Source organism: Culicoides brevitarsis, chromosome 3 (assembly GCF_036172545.1).
Source record: "Culicoides brevitarsis isolate CSIRO-B50_1 chromosome 3, AGI_CSIRO_Cbre_v1, whole genome shotgun sequence".
Taxonomy (NCBI): Eukaryota; Metazoa; Arthropoda; class Insecta; order Diptera; family Ceratopogonidae; genus Culicoides; species Culicoides brevitarsis.
In genome coordinates, this window is record NC_087087.1 from 7,890,616 (window position 1) to 7,914,252 (window position 23,637).

General features: G+C 29.7%; 6 protein-coding genes across 8 annotated transcripts; 3 read left to right on the forward strand and 3 right to left on the reverse strand.

Moving 5' to 3' along the window:
• The first annotated feature begins 237 nt into the window (after window positions 1-237).
• LOC134834824 (kelch-like ECH-associated protein 1B) lies at window positions 238-10,579 on the forward strand. 3 transcript variants are annotated; one of them, XM_063849612.1, is made up of 5 exons: window positions 238-440; window positions 503-655; window positions 6,978-8,224; window positions 8,283-8,488; window positions 9,459-10,579. In XM_063849612.1, exons 3-5 carry the CDS (start codon window positions 6,993-6,995, stop codon window positions 10,358-10,360), a joined length of 2,340 nt encoding a protein of 779 aa, XP_063705682.1. In that variant the 5' UTR covers window positions 238-440; window positions 503-655; window positions 6,978-6,992; the 3' UTR covers window positions 10,361-10,579. The 3 variants fall into 3 exon arrangements, with proteins under 3 accessions (XP_063705682.1, XP_063705681.1, XP_063705680.1); XM_063849611.1 differs by having other exon boundaries at window positions 238-655; XM_063849610.1 differs by lacking the exons at window positions 238-440; window positions 503-655 and adding an exon at window positions 4,075-4,231.
• Window positions 3,876-4,826, reverse strand: LOC134834825 (dynein regulatory complex protein 8). The gene is made up of 2 exons (XM_063849613.1): window positions 4,447-4,826; window positions 3,876-4,255 (listed from the first exon to the last, which is right to left on the reverse strand). The coding sequence occupies exons 1-2, from the start codon at window positions 4,690-4,692 to the stop codon at window positions 4,241-4,243; spliced, it is 261 nt and encodes an 86-aa protein (XP_063705683.1). The 5' UTR covers window positions 4,693-4,826; the 3' UTR covers window positions 3,876-4,240.
• Window positions 10,580-12,017: 1,438 nt separating the features above from the next.
• LOC134835011 (IQ and ubiquitin-like domain-containing protein) lies at window positions 12,018-14,401 on the forward strand. The gene is made up of 2 exons (XM_063849857.1): window positions 12,018-13,122; window positions 13,860-14,401. Exons 1-2 carry the CDS (start codon window positions 12,045-12,047, stop codon window positions 14,399-14,401), a joined length of 1,620 nt encoding a protein of 539 aa, XP_063705927.1. The 5' UTR covers window positions 12,018-12,044.
• Window positions 14,393-17,373, reverse strand: LOC134835010 (FAST kinase domain-containing protein 4). Its single transcript, XM_063849856.1, has 5 exons — window positions 17,257-17,373; window positions 17,008-17,200; window positions 16,030-16,951; window positions 14,769-15,113; window positions 14,393-14,709 (listed from the first exon to the last, which is right to left on the reverse strand). The coding sequence occupies exons 2-5, from the start codon at window positions 17,198-17,200 to the stop codon at window positions 14,499-14,501; spliced, it is 1,671 nt and encodes a 556-aa protein (XP_063705926.1). The 5' UTR covers window positions 17,257-17,373; the 3' UTR covers window positions 14,393-14,498.
• A 137-nt stretch (window positions 17,374-17,510) lies between these two features.
• Window positions 17,511-19,519, forward strand: LOC134833754 (MOB kinase activator-like 1). The gene is made up of 3 exons (XM_063848188.1): window positions 17,511-17,729; window positions 17,980-18,140; window positions 18,731-19,519. The coding sequence occupies exons 1-3, from the start codon at window positions 17,716-17,718 to the stop codon at window positions 19,201-19,203; spliced, it is 648 nt and encodes a 215-aa protein (XP_063704258.1). The 5' UTR covers window positions 17,511-17,715; the 3' UTR covers window positions 19,204-19,519.
• A 1,515-nt stretch (window positions 19,520-21,034) lies between these two features.
• Window positions 21,035-23,521, reverse strand: LOC134834836 (retinol-binding protein pinta). The gene is made up of 4 exons (XM_063849626.1): window positions 23,170-23,521; window positions 22,918-23,110; window positions 22,682-22,815; window positions 21,035-21,736 (listed from the first exon to the last, which is right to left on the reverse strand). Exons 1-4 carry the CDS (start codon window positions 23,385-23,387, stop codon window positions 21,442-21,444), a joined length of 840 nt encoding a protein of 279 aa, XP_063705696.1. The 5' UTR covers window positions 23,388-23,521; the 3' UTR covers window positions 21,035-21,441.
• Window positions 23,522-23,637: the final 116 nt, after the last annotated feature.

The window sequence follows — 23,637 nt, forward strand, 5'->3', positions numbered from 1 at the left end:
GAAAATGACCGCGACTACTACCGTCACGAGCCTCAGAAAATTGTTTTTCATGGAAATTTGATTTTTTAATGATTTTCCGGCTAAAAATTCATTAAAAAATAATTTTTAATTAAAAAATCTTTAAAAAAATTAAAAATTTCATTAAAAATTGAAAAAAATATTTTTTAACGAATTTTTTCGAGTTTTTTCAAAATTGACACTTGTTTATTTACCTTTTTTTACAATCCGTAGAATTAGTGCTCTTCCGTCGTGCGTCGTGTATTTTTCTAATTAAACTGCTTTATCATTCGAAATAATTCCTCGAAACGCGTCAAAACGACAATTTAAGCGGTCATTCGCCGGAAAACCACAAAATTTCGTGAAATTAAGTGAAAAATAGGAGAAAAAAAGCTCCACAAAAGTCGCCATCGAAGTGAATGGGCAAAAAGTTGTAAATAAATGTTCGTCGTTATCGTTTTTGTCGCTGAATATTCATGACTTTGTACAAATTTAATTCAAAAAGGGTCAATTAAATGCGAAAATCCATTTAAATCCACAAGTCAAGTAACTTTTCTACGCGCATGATGATGAAAGACGCAGCGAGAGCTTGACCCGAGGAAGGAACTCTACCGAAGAACGAAAAAATAGAAATAAAAACAAGAACAAGAGTGATAAGGTAAATCATTTCAAGTCATTTTACGACATCCGACGACGACACGACGAATGAATCACGTCAAACGAAAGTGTGTGAAGTGCATTTTTTATCACAGAGAGAGAGAAACAATTTTGTGGTAAATTGCATTGTCATGTCTCATTGTTGATTTTCTACCGTTGTTTGGCCTACGTGACATGCGAGTTCACAGGTGACGATGACGATGCCCAAAAGATAAGCGCTTCTTATCTCGCCCATGTTGATAGTCGATCCCCTCTTTTGCGTAGTCAATTTTTTATTTTATTTTTTTTTTTTAAGTAGCGATCATCGGTGACGTCACTTGAGGCACCTGCCAACAACAATTTTAGTTTTTTCGAGGGAATCTCGTTTGGCAAGTCACTCATTTGACCGAAAAAATCAAAAGAAAAGATGACGAAAACGACTTTTTTGCAAATAGAAAAAGACAGAAAAGTCACGAAGGCAATAAAAAAGAGTTGTTTACGATCCGAAATGTCTCGTATGGATTTTGGAATGATATTTTTTATGTTTTTTTTTTTTAAGATTATCCGTATGTATACTTTGATCAACACGTGTTTTGTTTGTTTACTACATTACAAAAAACAAAACAGTTGCTAATTAATTCATGCAAATTGTTTGAGATAAAAAAAAATAAATTCTTGAGTGCTTAGGTAGATTTTGTAATTTTATGAGATATTAAAAAAAAATAATTTTATAAAAAATAAAAAATAATTATTATAATAATTAAATTAAATAAATTGACGAAATAAATTTGAATGGAAAAAAAACTTAATAATTAATTTATTTATTTTAATATTTTATAAATTAAAATAGAATAATTTTTAAAATTTTATAAATTAAATTAGATTTTTTTTTATATTTTTTATCAACTTTATTAATTTTTTTTTAAAATTAAATCCATACAAATTTTGTTAAAAATTAATTTCAATTGCTATTTAACCCATCTGTTTCAATTTTTTAATCAAATTTGAATTTTTTTTTTCAAAAATTTTCCAAATTGCATACTTTTGGGAATTGATTTGTACAAAATAAAAACTGTTCATGGTAGAACGGAATTTACAGGTGCAATAATTTTTGTATTAAATCTTCAATTTATACGAAAAAATAATTTTAAACATAAAATTTTTAATTAAAAATTACAAACAAAAAATCTGAAAAAAATCTTTAAAATAATTTTTTTTTCACATTAAGGCCGCTCCAAATTTTTTTCAATGTTTTTGTCCCATTTCAAAAGCCGAAAATCCAATGGGGCAAAATAAAAAAAAAAGTTAAAAATTTCATCAAAATTGACCATTTTTTGGTCCTTTTTCTTACTTTTTCAAGGAATTTTCAAAAATTTTTTAAAATATTTTCAATTTTTAAATTTTTTTGTGCTGAAAATTGTATTTTAACATGAATTTTCTTCTTTAAATTTTTTTTCAAAAAAATTATTTTTCAAAATTTTTATAATTTTTTTTTTGTTTAAATTTTTAACTTGAAATTCTTTCAGATCAATTTTAAATCATCAAATCTCAAAAACATCTAAAATATTCATGAAAGACCAAAATTTGTTAAAATTTTGTCATTTTGTATGAAACAGTATTTCAAAACATTTTTTTTTTATTTATCAAAAATTGATCAAAAAAAATTTCAGCCAAAATCCTCTTATTATGAGGGCTCATGTACCCATTTTTGAAAATTGAGTTAGATCACCGTTCTCCGTCTTAAATTGAAGGTTTTGTCTTTAGAAACATGTACCCATTTTTAAAATTGAGTTAGATCACCGTTCTCCGTCTCAAATTGAAGGTTTTGTCTTTAGAAACAAGTTTTGTTTTGGACTTTTTCCAAATTTTGCGTTTCCGATGTACAGGAGCCATTTAAAGATGTTAGCAAAAAAAATTGATCAAAAAAAAATTCAGCCAAAATCCTCTTATTATGAGGGCTCATGTACCCATTTTTGAAAATTGAGTTAGATCACCGTTCTCCGTCTCAAATTGAAGGTTTTGTCTTTAGAAACAACTTTTGTTTTGGACTTTTTCCAAATTTTGCGTTTCCGATGTACAGGAGCCTTTTAAAGATGTTAGCAAAAAAAATTGATCAAAAAAAAAAATTCAGCCAAAATCCTCTTATTATGAGGGCTCATGTACCCATTTTTGAAAATTGAGTTAGATCACCGTTCTCCGTCTCAAATTGTTAATCGTAAATTTTAAGTTTTTTCATTAAAAGAATCATTTTGACATTAAGAAAATTGGCAGCTGTCATTTTTTTCATAAAACTCTCTTAAAATTGTCAAATAATTCATGATTTAAAAAATTAATTGAATTCAAAGTGTTTGAAATTTTTAATATTTTATTATAGATTTTCAAAAGGACTGAAAATATTCAATTTGGAAAAAAAATTTACAGATGTCAAAAAATAAAACTGTCAAATTTATTTATGAAAATTTAAAAAAAATTAAATTTAAACAAAATTTGAAATTTAACAAAAACAAAATAATTTTTTATCTTGAAATTAAATATAAAAACTTTGCTGAAAATATTCAAAATTAAAAAAAATCCTCCTTAAAACTGAATTTTTAAATAAAATAAAAATTTAAAAAAATAATTTAAAATAATTTTCAAATAAAAAATTAAATTTTTGTCTCATCGTCTCACAAAATTACAATATCTTTTATCATTTTATCCGAAAAAAATGCAAAAGCAAAAGACACACAAAATGTGTTGAGTCACTGTTACTATTACTGTGTCTCTCATTTTTTTTTATTTCTTTACTTTGTCACTTTTAACGTTCAAACGGAACCACTCACTGTCTTCCTGTCGCGATGTGTTTTTTTTTTAAATTAATTTTCAGCGAAACGTGATTTTGCCAAAAGAGACAACACAAAAATCGTCATCGAATTTTTTATTTTTTTGGTAATTTTCCATTTTTTGCTCTGTGCGTGGTTCGATGAACGAGTTACAAAATTCGGCAAAAATTTGAGGGTCAGTTCTGTTTTTGTCGGAAGTATTTTGATTGATTTTCAAAAAAATTAAAAATAAATTTAAAAAAAATTGAAAAAAAAATAGAAATTCCTTGAAAAACGAAAAATTCATTCGTTCATTAAAAAAATTAAAATTAAAAAAAAAAATAAATCGAGTAATTTTATAATCATCAACTGATACCTCGATCGTGTATTTGAAATACTTACACAAAGTCTCTACATGAAGCTTTCAAGGCAGACAATGAATAAGCACTTTTCGCATGTATGTTTATTTATTTTACTACGTCGTTGATCCTCCGTACAGCACATAGGCGATCGTCTTTCAATGGAATTTGTACGAAAAGTTGATGTTTTTTGTATTCCCAATTCTCGTCGCTGCGTGTGTGAGTGAATGTTGTCCATCGTTGTAGTGACTTTATTTACTATCAGGGATCAGTTGTTAACGAATATCGGTCCGGATAAGACAAAAAACCGCAAAATTTTGAATTTATCATTTTTTTCGTGGCAAAAATTTATGAAAAATCCAGATGATCAATGACGAAAAAGTTTGCGAGCAATAATCAATCAAAAAATTTCGGGAAATGCCAACAAAAATACGTAAAGTACGTCACTTAGACAGTATCAACCTTGTTAATTTCCGATGCGAGCATTGAAAAAATTGAAAAAAATATCATTAAAAAGTGTGAAAAGCGATAGATTTCTTGGGGATTTTTGGTTTTGACTCTTCATGGGTCTCGGTTAAGGCATAAATTGAGTCTTTTGGTTCGTGCTGAATGAAGAAAAATTAATTTTTCTTTAAAAAATTGACAAAACTCACCATTAGTTGATTCAAATAGTACTCGTAGGGGATATTGCCGCTTCCCTGATCGACAGCAGTGGCTAACATTTCATCGAGCTCTTCTTGTGTGAAGGGTTCGCCTTCTTCCATCATCAATTTACTGATCGCTTCCTTCGAAACGTAACCTTTTTCCTCGGGATCAAGCACCCGAAATGCTTCCAAGAGCTTTTCCGGCGGTGCGGGTTCCATTCGATGCTCGGCAAGAAGCCCTGCGACATGCGGCATGAACTTTGAAAGATGCACAGTACCGTTGGAATCCTCAAATTCTGTTGCCGAAATGATATCGTTGATTTCCTGTTCGCTCGGGACACATCCAAGGAAGCGAAGGATAGTCCCAATTTCACGAACGTCGGCAGTTTTGTTGCCGTGATGATCGAAAATGAGGAAGGCATCGGCGATTTTTCGCTCGAGATCGGTGTTGATGTCGACTAAAAATTAAATTTTATGAAATTTTCAAGAAATTTTAAGAATTTTTACAAAATATTGACAAAAACTCACCTGGAATATCGTAAAGTTCGTCCATTTTTGCTGAAAATTCAAAATTTTATGAGAATCATCGAGATATCAACAAACAAAATCATCACCTGGCAACGTGTAACCAACGAAATCCAACGTAAATGTTGTAAAAACGTTCAAATGCGACGCATTGTCTGTGCATATTAACATTATTTATCATATCGGTGTTGAAGAATTTTACTATCAAAATACTCTCTGACGGCGCGTTGAAGTGGACTTTGTTACCAAGTGTTCGTGTACATAGTGAAAAATATCGAAGTTCTTTTGCACAAATTGCGTTATCAAATGCAGAAGCTCCTCATCATGTTTACAAGTGAATGAGTGACTATGTGCTTTTTCATATCTAACAAGTGGGCAATTAATGTAATCCAATATTTTTGAGCGTATTGAGCAATTTTCGGTTGATTGATGAGACAATGTGGAGACGCATGATGATTTGTTATCATTTTGTAGTTGAAATTTCGTCGAATTTTGTGCTGCGTATCAAGAAAAAGCTGAAATGTTACAAGATAAGGAAAAATGTTATTTTGATGGATGAGAAATTGTGGAAAATTTTTGAGGAAATGATAATTTTTGAAGAATTTCAAGGCAAAAGCTTTCAAAAAGTTATTTTTTAAACAAAATTGCCAAAGCTTTTTATTGAAATTAGATTTTTAAAATATTTTGTATCTAAAAAAAATATTTTGTGTTTCGAATTATTGAATGTTTAGATAAAAAATTCGTAAATTTTAATTCAAAAATAATTGACAGTTGAAAAATTTGAAAATCGCTTTCACGCTAATTCAATCAAGGGGAATTCAAAATTTGAACTTTTTTGTTCAAAAACTTATTGAACAGCTTTAAAAAATGTTTTGTTTTTAAAAACTTTTAAGTTTCTTTAAAAATTTTCATAAATGTCAATTCCAAAAATAAGCAAAAAATTATAAAAAAAATCAGAAGTTAAAATAGCAGATTAATTTTTTTGTTAAAAAATTTCTAAAATTTATTTGAAATTCTTAAGACTGAAAAAACATTTTTTTTCTTATTTTTTTAAACGATTCTCAGAATAAAAAAAAACATTTTATTCAAAATTTGTCAAATGTCAATTTAAAAAAAAAATACAGTTAAAAATTTGAAAATCGCATTTTGCTAATTCAAAGTCAAAATTATTAAAAATTTTACGGTAAGAGATTTTTTTTTTCTTTTTTTAACTCAAAAAAATTTCTGAAAGTAAATAAAAAAAATAAAAATAATTTAAATAATTTTAAACTTGAATTAGCAAAAAAGCGATTCTCAAATTTTTAACGGTTACTTTTCGAATTGACATTTGAAAATTTTTGAAGTATTTTTTTTTTTAATTTTTAGAATCATTCATTTTAATTTAAAATATTTCATTGGCTTTAATTTTAAAATAAAAAAATTAAATTTTAAAAAAATTTTGAAACGTGTAAATAAACGTTAAATTTTTCAAAAAAAAAATTTTTTTTATTGAAAATGAAATTGACAAATTGAAAGAATTTGAAAAATTTTAGAGAAACTTCAGATTTTTTTCAAAAAAATAAATTTTCAAGAGTTTTTTTTATAAATTTTCGAACAAATAAGTTAAAAAAAAATCAAATCAAAATGAGATTTTTATCAAAATTTTTCAAAAGGAAAACTATCGAAAGCCTTGATAAAAGAAATACTTCCCTGAAATTGATCGCAAAGGTCACCCGAAGGCTTAATTGCGGTATTCAGGTCAGGAGTTAAAGATAACGATGACACCTTATCAGCTTAGCGATCATCATAGAGTGCCCGATAAATGATTTTTTGTGAGAAAATTTCGTGTTCGATAAGATAATTTGCTCTGTTTTATGACTTTATTGTGCAGGCTAATGCGAATGCGAATCAGCATGACAAAGGCAAAAACTTCTCTGTTTTGTTTTCATTTTTTTTTTATCATGTTTACTTAATGACAAATTCCTCGAGAATGCTTGTTTAAGAAATTTAAATTTACAACTTTTCTCTCATTTTAGGTTGAAATCAACAACATGATGGATTTCTGCGAAGAAGCCATGGACTACGGTTTGCATTCCGACGACTTGTCCTCGTCGAAAGACGACACGACAGACATGACGGTGTTCATGCCCAACTACCCAAAAGATGCCATTCGTCAGATGCAAATGATGCGTTCCAACCAGTTACTTACCGATGTGATATTAGAAGTAGACCAAGAATTGTACCATTGTCACAAAATCGTGTTATCGGCAGCATCGCCGTATTTTCAAGCGATGTTCACGGGCGGATTGCGCGAATGTGAAATGAATCGCGTGAAATTGCAAGGAGTTTGTCCAGCGGCAATGTCTCGGATAATTTCTTTCATGTACAGCGGACAAGTTCGTGTCACCGAAGTGGATGTTTGTCAACTTCTTACGGCTGCAACGATGTTTCAAGTTGCCAACATCATCGAAGCGTGTTGTAATTTCCTCGAACGACAACTGGATTCGTCAAATGCCATCGGAATTGCCGAATTTGCCGAACAACAAGGCTGTGATGCTTTGAAACAAAAAGCCAACCAATATATCGAACGACATTTCACGAAAGTTTGTCAAGAGGAGGAATTTTTGCAGTTATCTGACGATTTGTTGGTCAAACTCATTCGACGCGATCGTTTAAATGTTCAGGGCGAAAAGGACGTTTATAACGCCGTGATGGCATGGGTTCGATATGACGACCGTCGCATCTCCAAATTCGAAAGTATCTTGTCCTCCGTTCGTTGTCAGTATCTCGCACCGAATTTCATCAAGCAACAAATGCAAACGTGCGACGTTTTCAACCGCGTGCCAAGTTGTCGCGAATATCTCAGGAAAATTTGTCACGAAATCACGCAGCATCGCAAACCGGCAGTTAAGGAACGCACTCCGAACACAACTCGCATGATTTTCGTGGCAGGCGGTTATTTCAAACATTCCTTGGATATTCTGGAGGCATTTAATGTCGACGACAAAACGTGGGTGTCGATGCAAAGTTTGCGTGTTCCTCGTTCTGGATTGGGCGGAGCCTTTTTGCAAGGGACTTTTTATGCGGTAGGCGGTAGAAGTAATACCGCAGCAAGTTCTTATGACTCGGATTGGGTTGACAGATACCATCCGATACGCGAAACGTGGAGACCTTGTGCGCCAATGAGTGTTCCGAGGAATCGAGTGGGCGTGGCAGTTATGGATGAACTACTTTATGCGCTCGGGGGATCTGCTGGATCGGATTTTCATGACACTGTGGAGTAGTAAGTTTGAGTTTTTTCTGTAAAAATAAATTTTTTAATGATTTTTGTTGCATTTTAGTTACGATCCGCAAGAAGACAGATGGCATATTGTGAAGTCGATGAACTATAAAAGAGTTTCTGTGGGCGTGGCGGTTGTTAATAGACTTTTATATGCGATTGGGGGGTATGATGGTTCGGTGAGACTTAATTCTGCTGAATGTTATCATCCGGAAAATGATGAATGGACCATAATTAATCCGATGAAGTGTGCGAGATCGGGAGCAGGTGAGAAAATTATTAATTAGGCTAAAATTAAATTAAATTAAATTATATTAAAATTGAATTATTTTTGCTTAAATTTTTGAAAAAAAAACGGAAAAATTATAAAAAATGTTTTCAGGCTAGAAATTTGATTTTAAAAAATATTGACATTAAAACAATTTTCTATTTTTTTCATTTTTGATTTTTTTGAAAAAATTAAAATTTTTTAATTGAAAAAATAAAAAAAAATAAAAATAGTTTTAATTAGAAATGCTTTGTTAATTTTTTTTTTTTTCAAAAAAAAAAAAATTTTTTAGTTTGAATTTCAATTAAAAATTTTAATGTGAGAATTTTTTTTAATTTTTTATACGTTTTAATTATAAATTAAGAAATTTTAAATTAAAAATCAAAATAAAAAGTTTTCTTTCAAAATCATATAATTTTTTAAATTTTTTAGAATTAAAATTTAAATTCAAATTTATGTGAATTATTAATTTTTTTTTATTTTTTTGTAATTTTTCCTTCAATATTTATTTTAAATTTTTTGACTAAAAAAAATTTGTTTAAAAAATATATAAATATTCAAAAAAATAAAAATTAAAATAAATAAATTTGAAAAATTAAAAAATCAAATTTTTCTTTAAAAATTTAATTTTTTAAATTTTATTAAAATTTTTTAATTATTTAATTTATTTTTTAGGTTTTTTTTTTTTTTATTTTTATTGAAAAAAATTCATATAAATTTAATTTTTAAAATTTATTATTAAATTTTTAGATTTTTAGAAAATTTTATTTGTTTTTCTTTGAAACGCTTTTGTATCAAAAACATTTTTTTAACGCGAATTGTTTAAAAAATCACATCAAAAAACATAAAAAATTCAATAATTTTTAATTTTTTTTTTAATTCTTAAATTTTAAATCGAAATTTCCTTTAAAACTTTTAATTTTTTTAAATTTTTATCAAAATCTAACGAAAATTTCTTATCTTTTGTAGGCGTAGCTGCGATCGGGCAATACATCTATGTCGTCGGCGGTTACAACGAATCACGTCAATTGAGTTCCGTCGAGCGATACGACACCGAAAGCGGAACATGGGAGTTTATGGCTCCATTACGTGTTGCTCGAAGTGCCTTATCTCTCACAGCACTCGACGGCAAATTATGGGCAATGGGCGGTTTTGATGGCGCAAATTTCCTCACGACAGTCGAAGTTTACGATCCCGCGACGAATGTTTGGACTGATGGAGTTCCCTTAACTTCAGGACGTTCGGGGCATGCAGCTGCTGTCATTTATACGCCGTCGAACATCACAGGAACGGATTTCAATGACACTCTCATAGAACGCGGCGGCAATCCTTCAGCAGGAAGAGACTCAGATAACGGCAAATCGCACGATTCAAGTCGAAATCATCACACGGGAATCTTCAATTCGGGCGGATTTTTCGGAAGCGGAGGTCCCTGTGGGAGTTCGTCGAGCGCCAGAGACGAAATCGACGCCATGCAACACGAAAACGGAGAAAATCTAGTCAATCAAGTGAAACAAGAAGCATCCCCGGCACGAAGAAAAGCTTTGCGACAAGAAATAGTGCGACAGAGATTCAAACAAAATCTTTCGGCGAGACAAAACGAACATCACTTTGAACTGCCATACAACATAGACATTGATCTGTTAGACTTTAGAAATAGAATTTACTACTGCAGGCGATGCGAAGGCAATAATTGCCCTTCGGAACCGGCAACGACGGCGACAATCATTCAAAAGGGCGGCGGCGGAAAACACACGTGCCCCGGAGCAATTCTAAAAAGGGCGGTTTTGAAATTTTTAACTAATTTTACGTCATCCGATCACAAACGAAGTAGTAGTTGTAACAATAATCGACCATGCAAAAGACTGTAAAAATTATTTGGTCAGGAACAAACTTTTTTTTAACTTGCTATAGTACCAATGATAGCGTTAGATAAATAATTAAAATTAATATTTTTAGTTCAGAAGACAGAAATTTCTTAGCATAATCATTCCCGTTGTATTATATAAAGTTAATTTTTAAGCAAAGAGCTAATTATTTATTTTCCTGTTAAATATTTGTAAATAAAAAGGACCATAGCAACCGTGAAACGAGTCGTTGTTTGTTTGATTTCAACATTAGGACGAGGTAATTATGAATGTTTTTTCACTTTACACACAAAAAATTAAAAGAATTAATTTTTTTAGATTTTTTTTTTTAAATTTCGAAAGAAAATATTTATAAAAAAATTTTTGAATTAGCAAAAATCGATTTTCAAATTTTTTTAACGGTCATTTTTTGAATTGACATTTTTAAATTTTTAATTGAAATTCATTCAAAAGTTGTCAAATTTTAAACAAAATTTTAATTTTTATGAAATTTAAAAATTTAATAATCAAAAACCTTTTAAACTCGCTACTCAAAATTAATTTTAGGACTTTTAGAAATTTTAAAATATTTTTGGTTTAAAAATTTTTAACCAAAAAAAAACTGGAATTAAAAAAAAATTACCTGATCATTTTTTTTTAAAGATAACTAAGAACTACAAAATTTAAGTATTTTCAAAACTTTAGAGGATTTTCAAGATAGTTTTGGAAAATATCAAAATAAAAAAAATGAATTAGCAAAAATAAACTTTCAAATTTTACAACTGTATTTTTAAGCAAATTTAATTTTTTTTTTAAAAATAATTTTTGAAATTTCATAAAAATTAAAATTTTTTTTTTTGAAATTTTAAAAATATTTTTTTTAAAAACAAAATTAAAATTTTTAATTTTTTTTAAGACTTTTTTTTTTTTTACGAATTTATTAACAAAATAATACGAAAAGTTTTTTAATTAAAGAAAAAAAAATTATTAAACAATTTTTTTAATTTTTAATTTTTTTTGAAAAATTTTTACCTGTGTTTAATTTTTTTTTGTTTTAATTTTTTTTGAATTTTTTTTAAATTTTTTTAAAATTTTTTTTTTTAATTTTTGACTTTCTTTGAAGAAATTAAGAAAAAAATCAAAAAAGGATGATAAAAAAAATTCATTCAAATTTTTTATAAAAATTTAAGAGGGTTCAATGAGAAAAATTAACAAGGATGAGACATGAAACATTTTCCAAAATTGCTTCAACCTATTTTATTTTTAATCGAAATTTAAATCATTAAATTTTAAAAAAATCCTAAAAAATGAGCGTTTCCTGCGAAGGTCATTCTCCAACAAACACTTACCTCTCCGAAGATCGCGACACAGTCGACATCAAAAATGTCACGGTCAAATTCCAAATCGACGAGCTCCAATTCGTGGCAAATACCTACAACAACGGTCTCTTTATGCACGAAATCAAGGCTGACATTGCTGAAAAATTCTGCATCGATCCCAAATTCCTCATTTTTCGCCAACAAGACGAACCATATCCGCTAAATGACGAAACCATCTGCACGATGCGCATTCCAACGAATTTGGCGTCGTCGAAATCAAAGTAGAACTCACAGACGAGGCTCTCGATCAAGGCGTCATTCTCGATTCGCAACTTTATTATGCGAGTTTCGTCTTGAACGACGTAATTACGGTTCATATTCCGGCGAATATGAGTCGAGATGGTTGTCCGAAGAATCTCCTCGTTGAAATAGAGAATCGAAGTATCGTCAAACCGTTCATCGGGGGTTATGTGCATAAGAAAACTGGCGTCGAGTATCATGATGCATTCTCGCAAACGGGTCCGAGTGATGAAAAAATCTCAAAATTGCAGGAAAAATTGACGCGCGACACACAAACCGTCGAAGTTGCTGTCACGGGAGCTGAAACGCTGCTGGATCATGCCGTGCAAGTGTATGGCGCAGCGAAAAAATTCACTTTTGAGTCGCAAACATCGCAAGAATACGAAATTATCCCCGAAGAATACGAAACTTATGAAGAAGCACAAAAACGAATGGACCTCGAGCAAAAAGTTCGGTTGATTCAACGCAACTTTCGACGTCACATGTGGCAACAATTGATCAAATTCAGTGCAGCGGCATGGCGAGCTCGATGTGCAACGCTGGAAAAGAGCGAAAGTGATCGGCAAGACGAATATGTCGCTCGTCACGAAGAAAGTTGCATCAAAAAATCCCATCCGAAGACAAAACAAGACTTTGATCTCCTTTACGCGCAAGTCGAGTCATGGAAAGAATCCGAAATTGCAAGAATTAACGAGCAATTCACAGGTGCGCCAAAAATTGCCGAACTAAATGCACTTCTGGACAAGGAAATAAAACTCCTGAACGAAATTCAGCATCAGAGATTCATGCTGCGAAAAGAACTGGAGAACGAAAAAGCCGCCAAACTCTTGGATAAATTGGGCAAACCCGTTTCTTGGGTCACGAGTAAGAATAAAAAGATCGAAATGGATACGTTGAGCACCCAAAGAGCGCGATTCCTCACGAAATATTACGTGGAAATGAAAAAAACTGTCGGTCCGGAGGAGAGATTGAAGATTTTGGCTCACGTGATGCCCGTGGTTTACAGAGAAGAACATTCCAAAGTGCCGCCGTTGCTGGAAATGATCGAACGCGAGAAAAATATGTTGATTTGTGGCGTCGATATGGATAGCTTGGAAGGTCTGAGACGAAGAGAAGCGATATTGATGATGGAAATTATCAAAAATGAGGAGAATGAAAGACGGGAAAGTAAGTTTTTGTGATTTTTTGACTTTAACAGTTTTTGTCGCATTTTAAATTTTGGTTAAAAAATTCATTAAAACTCATAAATTTTTCAGTAAAAAAAATAAATTTTGAGTGAAATTATAAATTTTCCATAAAATAATTAAAAATTTTTCATAAAAAAAAAATTTTGAGTGAAATTAAAAATTTTTCATAAAAAATTTTTTTCATAAATTTTTCATAAAAAAATAAAAAATTTTCATAAAAAAAATAAATTTTGAGTGAAATCATAAATTTTCCGTAAAATTTTAAATTTTTCATAAAAAAAAAATTTGGAGTGAAATCAAAAATTTTTCATAAAAAAAATTTTTCATAAAAAAAATAAATTTTGAGTGAAATCATAAATTTTTCTCTAAATAATTAAAAATTTTTCATAAAAAAAATAAATTTTGAGTGAAATCATAAATTTTTCATAAAAAAATAAATTTTGAGTGAAATTTAAAATTTTCATAAAAAAATAAATTTTGAGTGAAATTATAAATTTTTCATAAAAAAATAAATTTTGAGTGAAATTTTAAATTTTTCATAAAAAAAAATAAATTTTGAGTGAAATTTTAAATTTTTCATAAAAAAAAATAAATTTTGAGTGAAATTATAAATTTTCCATAAAAAAAATAAATTTTGAGTAAAATCATAAATTTTTCATAAAAAAAATAAATTTTGAGTGAAATTTTAAATTTTCCGTAAATTTTTTTTCTCCACAGAACCAAAGATGAAATTATGCGGCAAATGTCACGTGGTTCGCCCCATTATAGAATTCGCGATGCAAACGCGTCAAACGAACGCCAGCATGTGTCAACGTTGTTCAAGTCTCAACGAACCGCCCGTCGACCAAACCGTATATTTATCCATCCTTCGATCGATTCGTCGCGATGAACGTCGTCGCGGTGCCTTATCCTCGTACGCTTTCATCATTCAAGAAACTGACATCAAGTACATTGTCGAGAACATTTGGCACGGTCACTCGATTCTGAGTCAATGTGCAGCTCGAAGCGATTTGCGGATGCCCCGATTTTACATCAACGAGGATTGGAGTCCGTGGAATTGTGTTTTATTGACGGAGAACGAGGCACGTCTCCATGTCAAAATCGAAGATCTGGAATACGTTTACGAGGAAAATGTGATGCGCGACATAAAAAATAAACATGAACTCGCGCGCGGAGCATTTCGACAATTACGCGATGTCGATGATGTTTTCGTTGAAAGCGGCGAATGGTGGGATGCGGGAATGCAAGAAGGCGGTTAAATTTATTTACGTGATTTTTTTATTAATTATTTTTAAAGAAAACACGCGGGAGGCGGCAATTCTATCAAACTATAACATTTTTCCTAATTTTTTTTTCTCATTTTTTGTTTAGAATGACCTTTAGCTTTTCATCTATATACTGCACTCGCTTTAATAGCTTTTCACTGACACTGAATTCGTTATATGGTAATGACACAACGTGCCTGCCGGTTTTCTCAAGGAGCGTCGTCGATAAGTTCGTGATGCCCGAGGGACAGATTTCCGTTCCTTGGCACATTTCGTTGAACTCTTGCACCATAAATGCCACTCTAAAAAATTTTTTCAATTAAAAAAAAAATTTTTTTTCAATAAAAAAACGAATTTTTACCGTTTACAAGAACTGTCAGCCTTCTCAATGGGCACAGGATTGCCTTTTGCATCAAAACAACACTCCGCATCAATGACAAAACCCATATTTGTGTTCATGCTGATCTTCACGAATTTCTCCAGCGACACGAGACTCCGTAATGACTCGAGCATTCCATGCACGGAAATTTGTTTTTCTTTGCTGTACATTAAGGGAACGGCGAAAATTGTACTTTCTGGCGGCAAAAAGCTTCCTTTGTAGTCCTTTGATGCTGTCGCGTAGGCGTTAATGTTTAAAAGCTTCTTCTTCGTTGACGGTAACAAGTCACCTCGTCGTTCGTTGACTAGTTTTTCAATGAATTCACGTCTAAAATGAAAAATTTAAATTAGTAAATAACCAGGTAACTCCATCAAATATTTTTAAAAGTAAAAAATATGACAGCTGAATAATTTTTTTTATAAAAAAATTTAAATTTTTAGCATATTAAGTGATTTGAAGAGTAAAATTTATATTGAAATTAATTAAAATCATCAAAAAATGCTTAAAAATATAAATTTCATTAAAAATCTGACAGCTGTCAAATTTCAAGACATTAAAAATCTGACAGCTGTCAAATTTCAAGACATTAAAAATCTGACAGTTGTCAAAATTTTTGAGAATAGTTTTAATTTTAAGCAATTTTATGATTTAAAATGATTAGTTTTTATAAAAGAAAAAAAAATTAACTTGAAATTGAATCAAAAACTTTGACAAATGTCATAATTAGTTCTGTCAAAAAATGACGTTTGTCAAAAATTTCACTGAAACTTGAAATTTACAGGTAGTTTTTGATCGAAATGAAAATTTTTCAACAAAAACGACAGAAATTAACTAATATCGGAATAATTTTGACAAATGTCATGCATTTTGACAGAAGTAAAATTTGTAAAAATTTGACATTTGTAATTTTTTTCAATAAAATCTTTTAATTTAGACAAGTTATCATTAATTTTACTCTTTTTCGATAAAAAATTTTGATTTTGATTTATAAATTTGTTTAAAATTTGAAGTTTTACCGAAATTTTTGACAAATGTCAAATTTTTTAAATGTCAAAAAATATGACATATGTCAAAATATTTCATTAAAACCTAATTTTTCTTCAATTTTTTTCCAATTTTTAGTCATTTTTACCTAAATTATCAAAGTTTTAAGTAAAAAAATAATAAAAAAAAATTGAGAAATAATCAAAAATTTTGACACCTGTCATCTTAAAAAACTTCAAAAATTCTTAAATCTACTCACCTTAACACGGAATCAACTTGTTCATTCGTCGCCGCATTCAATAACACCAAAGACCACACATGCGTCAAATAATCCATGGATTTCGGAAATTCATCTTCACGCAACGCCTTCTTCTTCAACTCGTCAAATTTGCTCGTCGGATAATTCAGCATGCCAAGCGAATGAAACAGAGCCGCCACATCTTGCGTACGACATTCTTCAAAATTTTTCAATGTCCATTCCGCAACAGATTCCAAAAATTCCGTATTTCGATACCGCAAACAACCCAAACTCGTGACAATCGATCCAACAACGGCGGATTTTGTCGTGGTCGGAAGCGCTGCTTGGGCATCCGCACAAATTCGCTCAATTAACACGGTATCCCAAAAATTGAGGATTGCCATCGCATACAAGGCATCACTTGCGACTTTCATGTTCATTTTCTCCGAATTTGCCGTGATATTCGAAGCGACGGTGCGCAAAAGGGTCAAACTGCGATTTTTCTGCTGTGCCAAACTCGTGAGTACTTTTACCATTTGCGTTAAGGAGAGATTAGCGACGAGTTTTGAAGCTTCGTCTTCGCCCGTGACATGAAGTACGACATTGAGATCCGCTGCTCGATGCGCCGCATGTCGATCACTGCCCAAATTTGTGTTGCTCCGGTTCACGACGCGCCCCAAGATGCGACAAATGCCCGTGAAACGCTCATCTGACTCGTATTCCGAGGGTTTTACTTTCCCAATGGAACTCCATTGCGACAAAATTGAAATTATCGTCAACGCTTGCTTCCGATTTATTTTGTTTTCCTTATTCGTGCCGATGGATAACAGCTCATTGACGGTATTTGCCTTCAAAATTCTCTCGTCGACCAGCAACGAAGCCACACTCTTGTCCTTTGAGCTTTCATCCTTCAACGAGGCAAAGGCAGCAGCAACCATTCCTTCTAAAAAACCAAAGAAAAAATTCAATTTTGGTTAAGAAAAACACAAAATCACGCACTTCTCCTGCCCGTTGACATCGTCGAAGCACTTTTAACTTCCTCCATACTCGTCACGTCAACTTTTGTCGTTTGTCCTTTGTCATCGGATGCCGCCCGGGACACTGCTGCCATCGAAGCTACTTCGCTGTGAGACCCTCGCTGCAACAGTCGAAAGGCAAAACACTTCCGAAGATGGCGATGCATGCTAAACATCTGCAATTTTCACGAAAAAAGATCAATAATCGCCAAAATCCGGCAATGACACTCACTTTGCAGTCAAGTCACGGGGCACCTAAAGCTATTTGACGCGAGAATTAACCTCAGAATCCGGTAAAAAAGGAGAAAATTGAAGAAATTCTTCCCCGAATGCGGTTGTATAATAAAGAATGAGACGAATTTGAGTGATAAATTAATTCGCAACACGCTAATTCAACAAAATTTTGTAATTTTCGTCCGAAATTAAACTCGTGTGGTTTGTTTTTGGCAGGAAAACAGTATAAAGTACCGTTTTTCTTGAAAAACAACTCAGATTTGTGTTCGAGTGGAAATTCAAAGTGCAGTAAAAAGTGATCAGAGACGAAATTTTCCAATTTCCCAAGCAGTTTTTCCAAACATCGAGTGCTAATGAGCACTTGTGTCGGGATTTTATCGATTCAAACGTGAATTTGCCACATGAGCGTTCGTGTGGAAGTGAATTAGAGACTTTATTTATTTTCAACTTTTTCAAAATGTCATTTCTTTTGTAAGTATACACACACTTTCCCCTAAATTTTATAAAAATATATAATTTTTTGCGTGTGTGTACGTGCGATTTCCTCGTATTTCTCGTGGATTCTCGCAAAAAGGAGTGATTGACGTTGTGCGAGGGTGATTTTTTTCTGTTTTGCCGTTTGAAAAGTTGAAAAAAAAAATATTTACCTCCGCAAACAAAGCAAAAGATCTCCCACAATCACTTTTCATGTATGAAATTTTTCTTGCTTTTCTCTTCGTAGTCGCTCAAGCAAGACATTTAAGCCGAAAAAGAACATCCCCGAGGGCACACATCAGTATGACTTGATGAAACATGCCGCAGCGACTTTGGGCTCCGGAAATCTAAGAAATGCGGTGCAGTTGCCCGATGGCGAAGACCTGAACGAATGGGTTGCTGTAAATAGTAAGTTTTTGTTTGAAAGCCAAATTACTTTCGAAGTTTTTGTCCCTTGCAAAACCAAAAAAGTCGAAAATTTAAAAAAAATAAAAATTAATTTTTAAAAATTTAAATTAAAAAATTAAATTAAAATTGCCAAAATTTAAAGAATAAAGTAGAAAACATTTTTTATTAAATAAAAATTTTAAAAATAAAAAAAAATGATTAAAATTTTAAAAATAAAAATTAAATTAAATTTTAAAAAAAATAAAAAAAAAAATACCAAATTAAAAATTAAAATATAAAAAAAAAAAATTAAAAATTAAAATTTAAAATAAAAATTAATTTTTTTTTAATTTTTGCAAATAAATTCAATTTTTTTATTTGAAAAAAAAATTTTTAAATTATTTTAAATATTATTTTTATAATTATTTTTAATTTTTCACTTTTAAAATTAAATTTTAAAATAAAAAAAAATTAAATTATTAAAATAAAAAAAAATATTAAAAAAAAAAAATAATAAAATATTGAGACAAAAACTTCGAAATAGATTTAGCTTAGAAATTAAATTAAAAAAATAAGAAAAATGGAAATAATTAATTTTTTTCTCTTCACAGCTGTAGATTTCTTTAACCAGATAAATATGTTATACGGCACAATCACAGAATTTTGCACAGAAGATACGTGTTGCATCATGTCGGCAGGTCCCAAATACGAGTATCACTGGGCCGACGGTCAAACAGTGAAAAAACCCATCAAATGCAGTGCCCCGAAATACATCGATTATCTCATGACGTGGGTGCAAGACCAACTCGACGACGAAACACTATTTCCGTCAAAAATTGGCGTTCCCTTCCCGAAAAACTTCCTCGCGATCGCAAAGACAATACTGAAGCGCCTCTTTCGCGTCTACGCTCACATCTATCATCAGCATTTCACCGAAGTCGTCAGGCTTGGCGAAGAGGCGCATCTCAATACGTCCTTCAAGCACTTTATATTTTTCGTACAAGAATTCAACCTCATCGATCGTCGTGAATTAGCGCCGCTCCAAGAGCTCATTGACAAACTGACAGCGAAGGATGGACGGTAAACTTCTAAAATAATTAATTTTTTTCACGTAATTCGTAGATTTTAAGAGCTTTCTCATTTATAATTTTTTTTTGTTAGTCGATAAGTTTGTAGTAGATTTTTTTTAATTAATTAATTATTATTATATTATATTATTTGTACTGCCTTTCCCCTAAAAAAATAATTAGAATTGTATTTATGTGACAATTTTTCTTAAAAAAATATAATTTGTACTCAAAAACTGCAATTAATTCCTAAATAGAAAGTCGAGAAAGTCTCGCCGGAAATTAAACCGAGCAATTTTCTCGCAAAAAATACATTTAATTTTGCTAAAAATATCCTTTTTTGTTATTATCATTTTTTTTTCGTGTCATTTACGCAAAAGAAACAATCTTTCGAGGTCATGTCATCGTGCTTCCTTGTACGGAGCAATGTTAATGTTAATCCAATAATCGTCTTTGTAGCATGATGTATACAAGTTATTATCGTTGGTAGTAAATATTTCCGTTTGCTATTTGATTTCCTTCAGTTCAGTTGTTTGTGTAGAAGTAGTTTTATTGTCTTCATTTGATGTTTTTGCTGCCTTCTTATGTATTTATTAGTTTTGTTAGCAGAGTGTTTTTGTTCCATTTCACTGATTAGAGAGCTATCTCTCACATGTGCCATTTTTTTTGGAAGGGTAAAAGTTGTGAAGAGAAATTTTATTTGATGGAATTTTAATGAAATTTATAAATTTTGAAGCAAAAAATTTATTTTTTTTTTAAATTTTGAAGCAAAATAGTTCAAAAAATTTTTTTAAATTTAAGAAAATTAATTTTTATGAAAAAAAAAATATTTTAAAGCAAAATTTTACTCATTTTTTCGACAGTTGTAATTTTTTTATGACAAAATCAATAAATTTTTGGCTTAAATTTACTCTGAGGGTGTTGAAAGTTAAATTTTTATATATTTTCAAAAAATTTTAAAGAAAAAATTTTTAAAAGATTTTTATAAAAATAAATTCATAGTGCATAATTTCTTAATTTTTGTAAATTCTGAGAAAATTTCTAAATTCCTTACCTGAATATATGTATCTCTTCTCAATTGAGAGTTGGAAATATTTTTTAATTTAATTTTTTTTTGTTTAATTTTAATTTTTTAATTTTTTTTTTTAATTTATATTTTTATTATTTTATTTTTTTTTCAAATTTTTTTTTTTTTTTAATTTTTTTTTATTTAAATTTTTTTATTTTAATTTTTTTTTTATTTTAATTTTTTTTTTTTTTTATTTTTTTTTTAATTTTAATTTTTTTATTTAATTTAATTTTTTTTATTATTTTTTTATTTAAAATTTTTAAAAATTTTTTATTTTTTTTTTTTTTTTTATTTAAATTTTATTTTTTATTTTAATTTTTTTTATTTTATTTTTAATTGTTTGCTTAAAATTAAATTTAAAAAATTGCACATGTGAGAGATACCATCATCAAATTTTTATGTTGATTCCTATCATTACCATCCCATCCTTCATTCGTATTTTTTTATGAGTTTTTATCACGTAAAATCGCTTAATTAACTCTGATTGATTGTGCTTCCATTTCCGCTCGCCATTTCATTACCTCAAAAATTTTCTTTCAGATCGCCCGACGACGGATTCCTTCTAACGAAATTCGAGTAATTTTCACTCATTTCATCACATGCGAGCTTTTTGCTTCATTTCCAAGCGACGCTGTAGTAGTTTGAGCCACTCGCATATTTATAACATATTCATTAGCTTACTCTTCTATTTGATTAACGTATTTATTATAATTATCGTAAAAACTTAAAATTAAGATGCTGCTTTCCATTCAGTCTTAAAATTTAGAGTTAAAGGCAATTATTTAAAAAAAAATAAAATATCACACAAAAAAAGGTTGTAAATAGGCGAACCTTGTAGATTATTACATATTTAATGGAAATATTAAAACAATAAACCGATGAAAAATTTTTAAACAGAGAAAAAAACTATTTTTCCACTTGAAAAAAATTAAAACAGGAGACAAAAAAGTATTTTGGAAGTAACGGAAATCTAAAAAGCAAAACAATAAATAATATTAGAAATTAATGATAAAAATTAACACAAGATTGATCTGAAACATAATGACTGACGCAAAAAATTATGAGCGAAAAATATTAACTTTATAAGGGTAAAAAAAAATTAAATGTTCATTTTTTTGAAAATTAAAAACGAAAACTTAACCAATAAAATAAAATAAAATATTTAAAGGAAATATTTTTGTTTTTATCACGTCGTCGTCGTTGTCCGATATTGGTCCAAATGCTCGAAAAATTCAACATTTGCTTCGATTTTTTCTCTCCAATATTTAGCAAGTTCTTCGTAACTTTCTCCCTGACCTCCCAATTCTTTCGGTAAAATTGTTGGATCTTCTGCCGTTCCTCGAGACACGAACATCCGAGATTTGAGTTTTGCTGACATGAAGGAACGGAAAATGTTGAGAGCCCAAATCACGTAACTGGGTACCATGAGAAATTTGAGGAGTTTGATGCGAATGGGATAGACTTCCCAACTTTGAACCGCACTGAAATCAAAGAAAAAAATGTTTTTATTTGAATTTTGTAAATATTTTGGTAGTACTACTAAATAAAAGAGATAAGATTAAAATGTATTTTTTAGAGGTAAGTGCAATTATGGAAAGTTTTTCATGTTTTTAAAATTTAAAAAAATTTTAAAAAGACAATAAAAAATACATTTAAATTTCTTGTGTAATTTTTAAAGAAAATTAATTTAAAAATTTAATTAAAAAAAATTATAAAATTTTTATTTTGAATTAAAATTAATTTTATTTTTTAAATTTTATAATTTAATTTTTTTTAAATAATTTTAATTTAATTTTTAAATAAAAATTTAAAATTTTTAATTAATTAAACTTTTGAGTCATTTATAAGAAATTTCAAATTAAAATAAATATTTTTTTTAAATTTTAAAAAAAAAATTAATTCAATTCAATTTTTTTGAATTTAATAAAATTTTTCACTAATTTTTTTTTAATTTTTAATATTTTTTTAATTAAATTTTTGAGTCATATTTACATTAAAATTAAATTTCAATTAAATAAATTAAAAATAATTATTTTGATTCAAAATTAAAAAAAATATTAAATTTAATTTAAAAAATTAAATTTTAAATTAAAATAATTTTAATAAATTTGATTTTAAATTTGAAGATGAATATTAATTAGTTAATAAAATAATTAAGTGTTATCAAATTAAATTAAATTTAATAAATGAATTTAATTAATTAAAAGATGTATTTAAATTAAATTAATTTTCTATGAATAAATTTTCAAAAATTCGTAAATGTCAATTTAAAAAAATTTCCGTTAAAAATTTGAAATTCGCTTTTTTGCTAATTCAACCAAAGTTTTATCATAATTTATCTTAAAAATTTTCAAAATTAAAAAAAAATAAAAAAAAAAATCATTAAAACATGAAACACTTTCCACAATTGCCCCATCCTTACTTACTGTTTAATGATCGTCGGCGTCAATTGCAGCCCATGTCCCGCCTTCAAGTGACTCATATCGAAATATGCATTCAATCCATGTACCGATATCGTTTCATCCATAAACATAAGATAGTCCAAAATCATCTTGGAAGCCTAAAAAACCGAAAAAATCAAAACATTATATTCAGACTTTTGCCTGATAACACAAGGTCAGCGACTCAAGAGATAAGAGATATCGATAAATGCGTGTCAAACCTTCAAAACATCCGAAAATTTGTGCTTTTTCGGATCATGAGCGCACGTTCGGATGATCACAATTTGTCTATTTTCCGCATCTTTCGTTTTGAGCGGCAAAAAAACCCCAATCCTGAGCAACTCCTGGATTGTCGGATCAAAAGGATTCCGTTCGCTGTACCATTCTGCACGTAGAAACCGCATTTTGTAAAAACTACGAAGAAAAATCAATTTTTTATGCAATTTTTTGCAAGTGCAACATAAACCGGTTACTTTTTGATGTTCTCCTTTGTTCGATCAACGTCAAATTTGCGAGCACGAAGGAAATATAACAAAGAAACAGGATCGGGATTTGCATTAATTTCGGGATTTTCTGCAAGCCATTCTTGTAGCTGCACAAGAGCTTCTTCTCGTCGTTCGGGTGTCTCTCCGAGATCATCTTCGGCGAATTTTTTGCTGCTTTCCGGCAATTTTGACGAGTATTCTTTCATTTTGTCGTGATGAATGGGCACTAAACGCACTGAATGCTGTCAATAAACTAAAGAAATGTTCATTCATTGTTTTAATCTCTGCGCTCTGCGTGTGATAATGCAATTGTGTGCGACAAAAAGTGCATTGGTGACACAAAATTAATGAAATTTCTTCCTTCAAATTTACAAAACGACCTAAAAATAGAGAAAAAATTAATTAAAAAATAATTTTTTGTTAAAAAATTAAAATTTAAGTTATAAAAAAATAAGT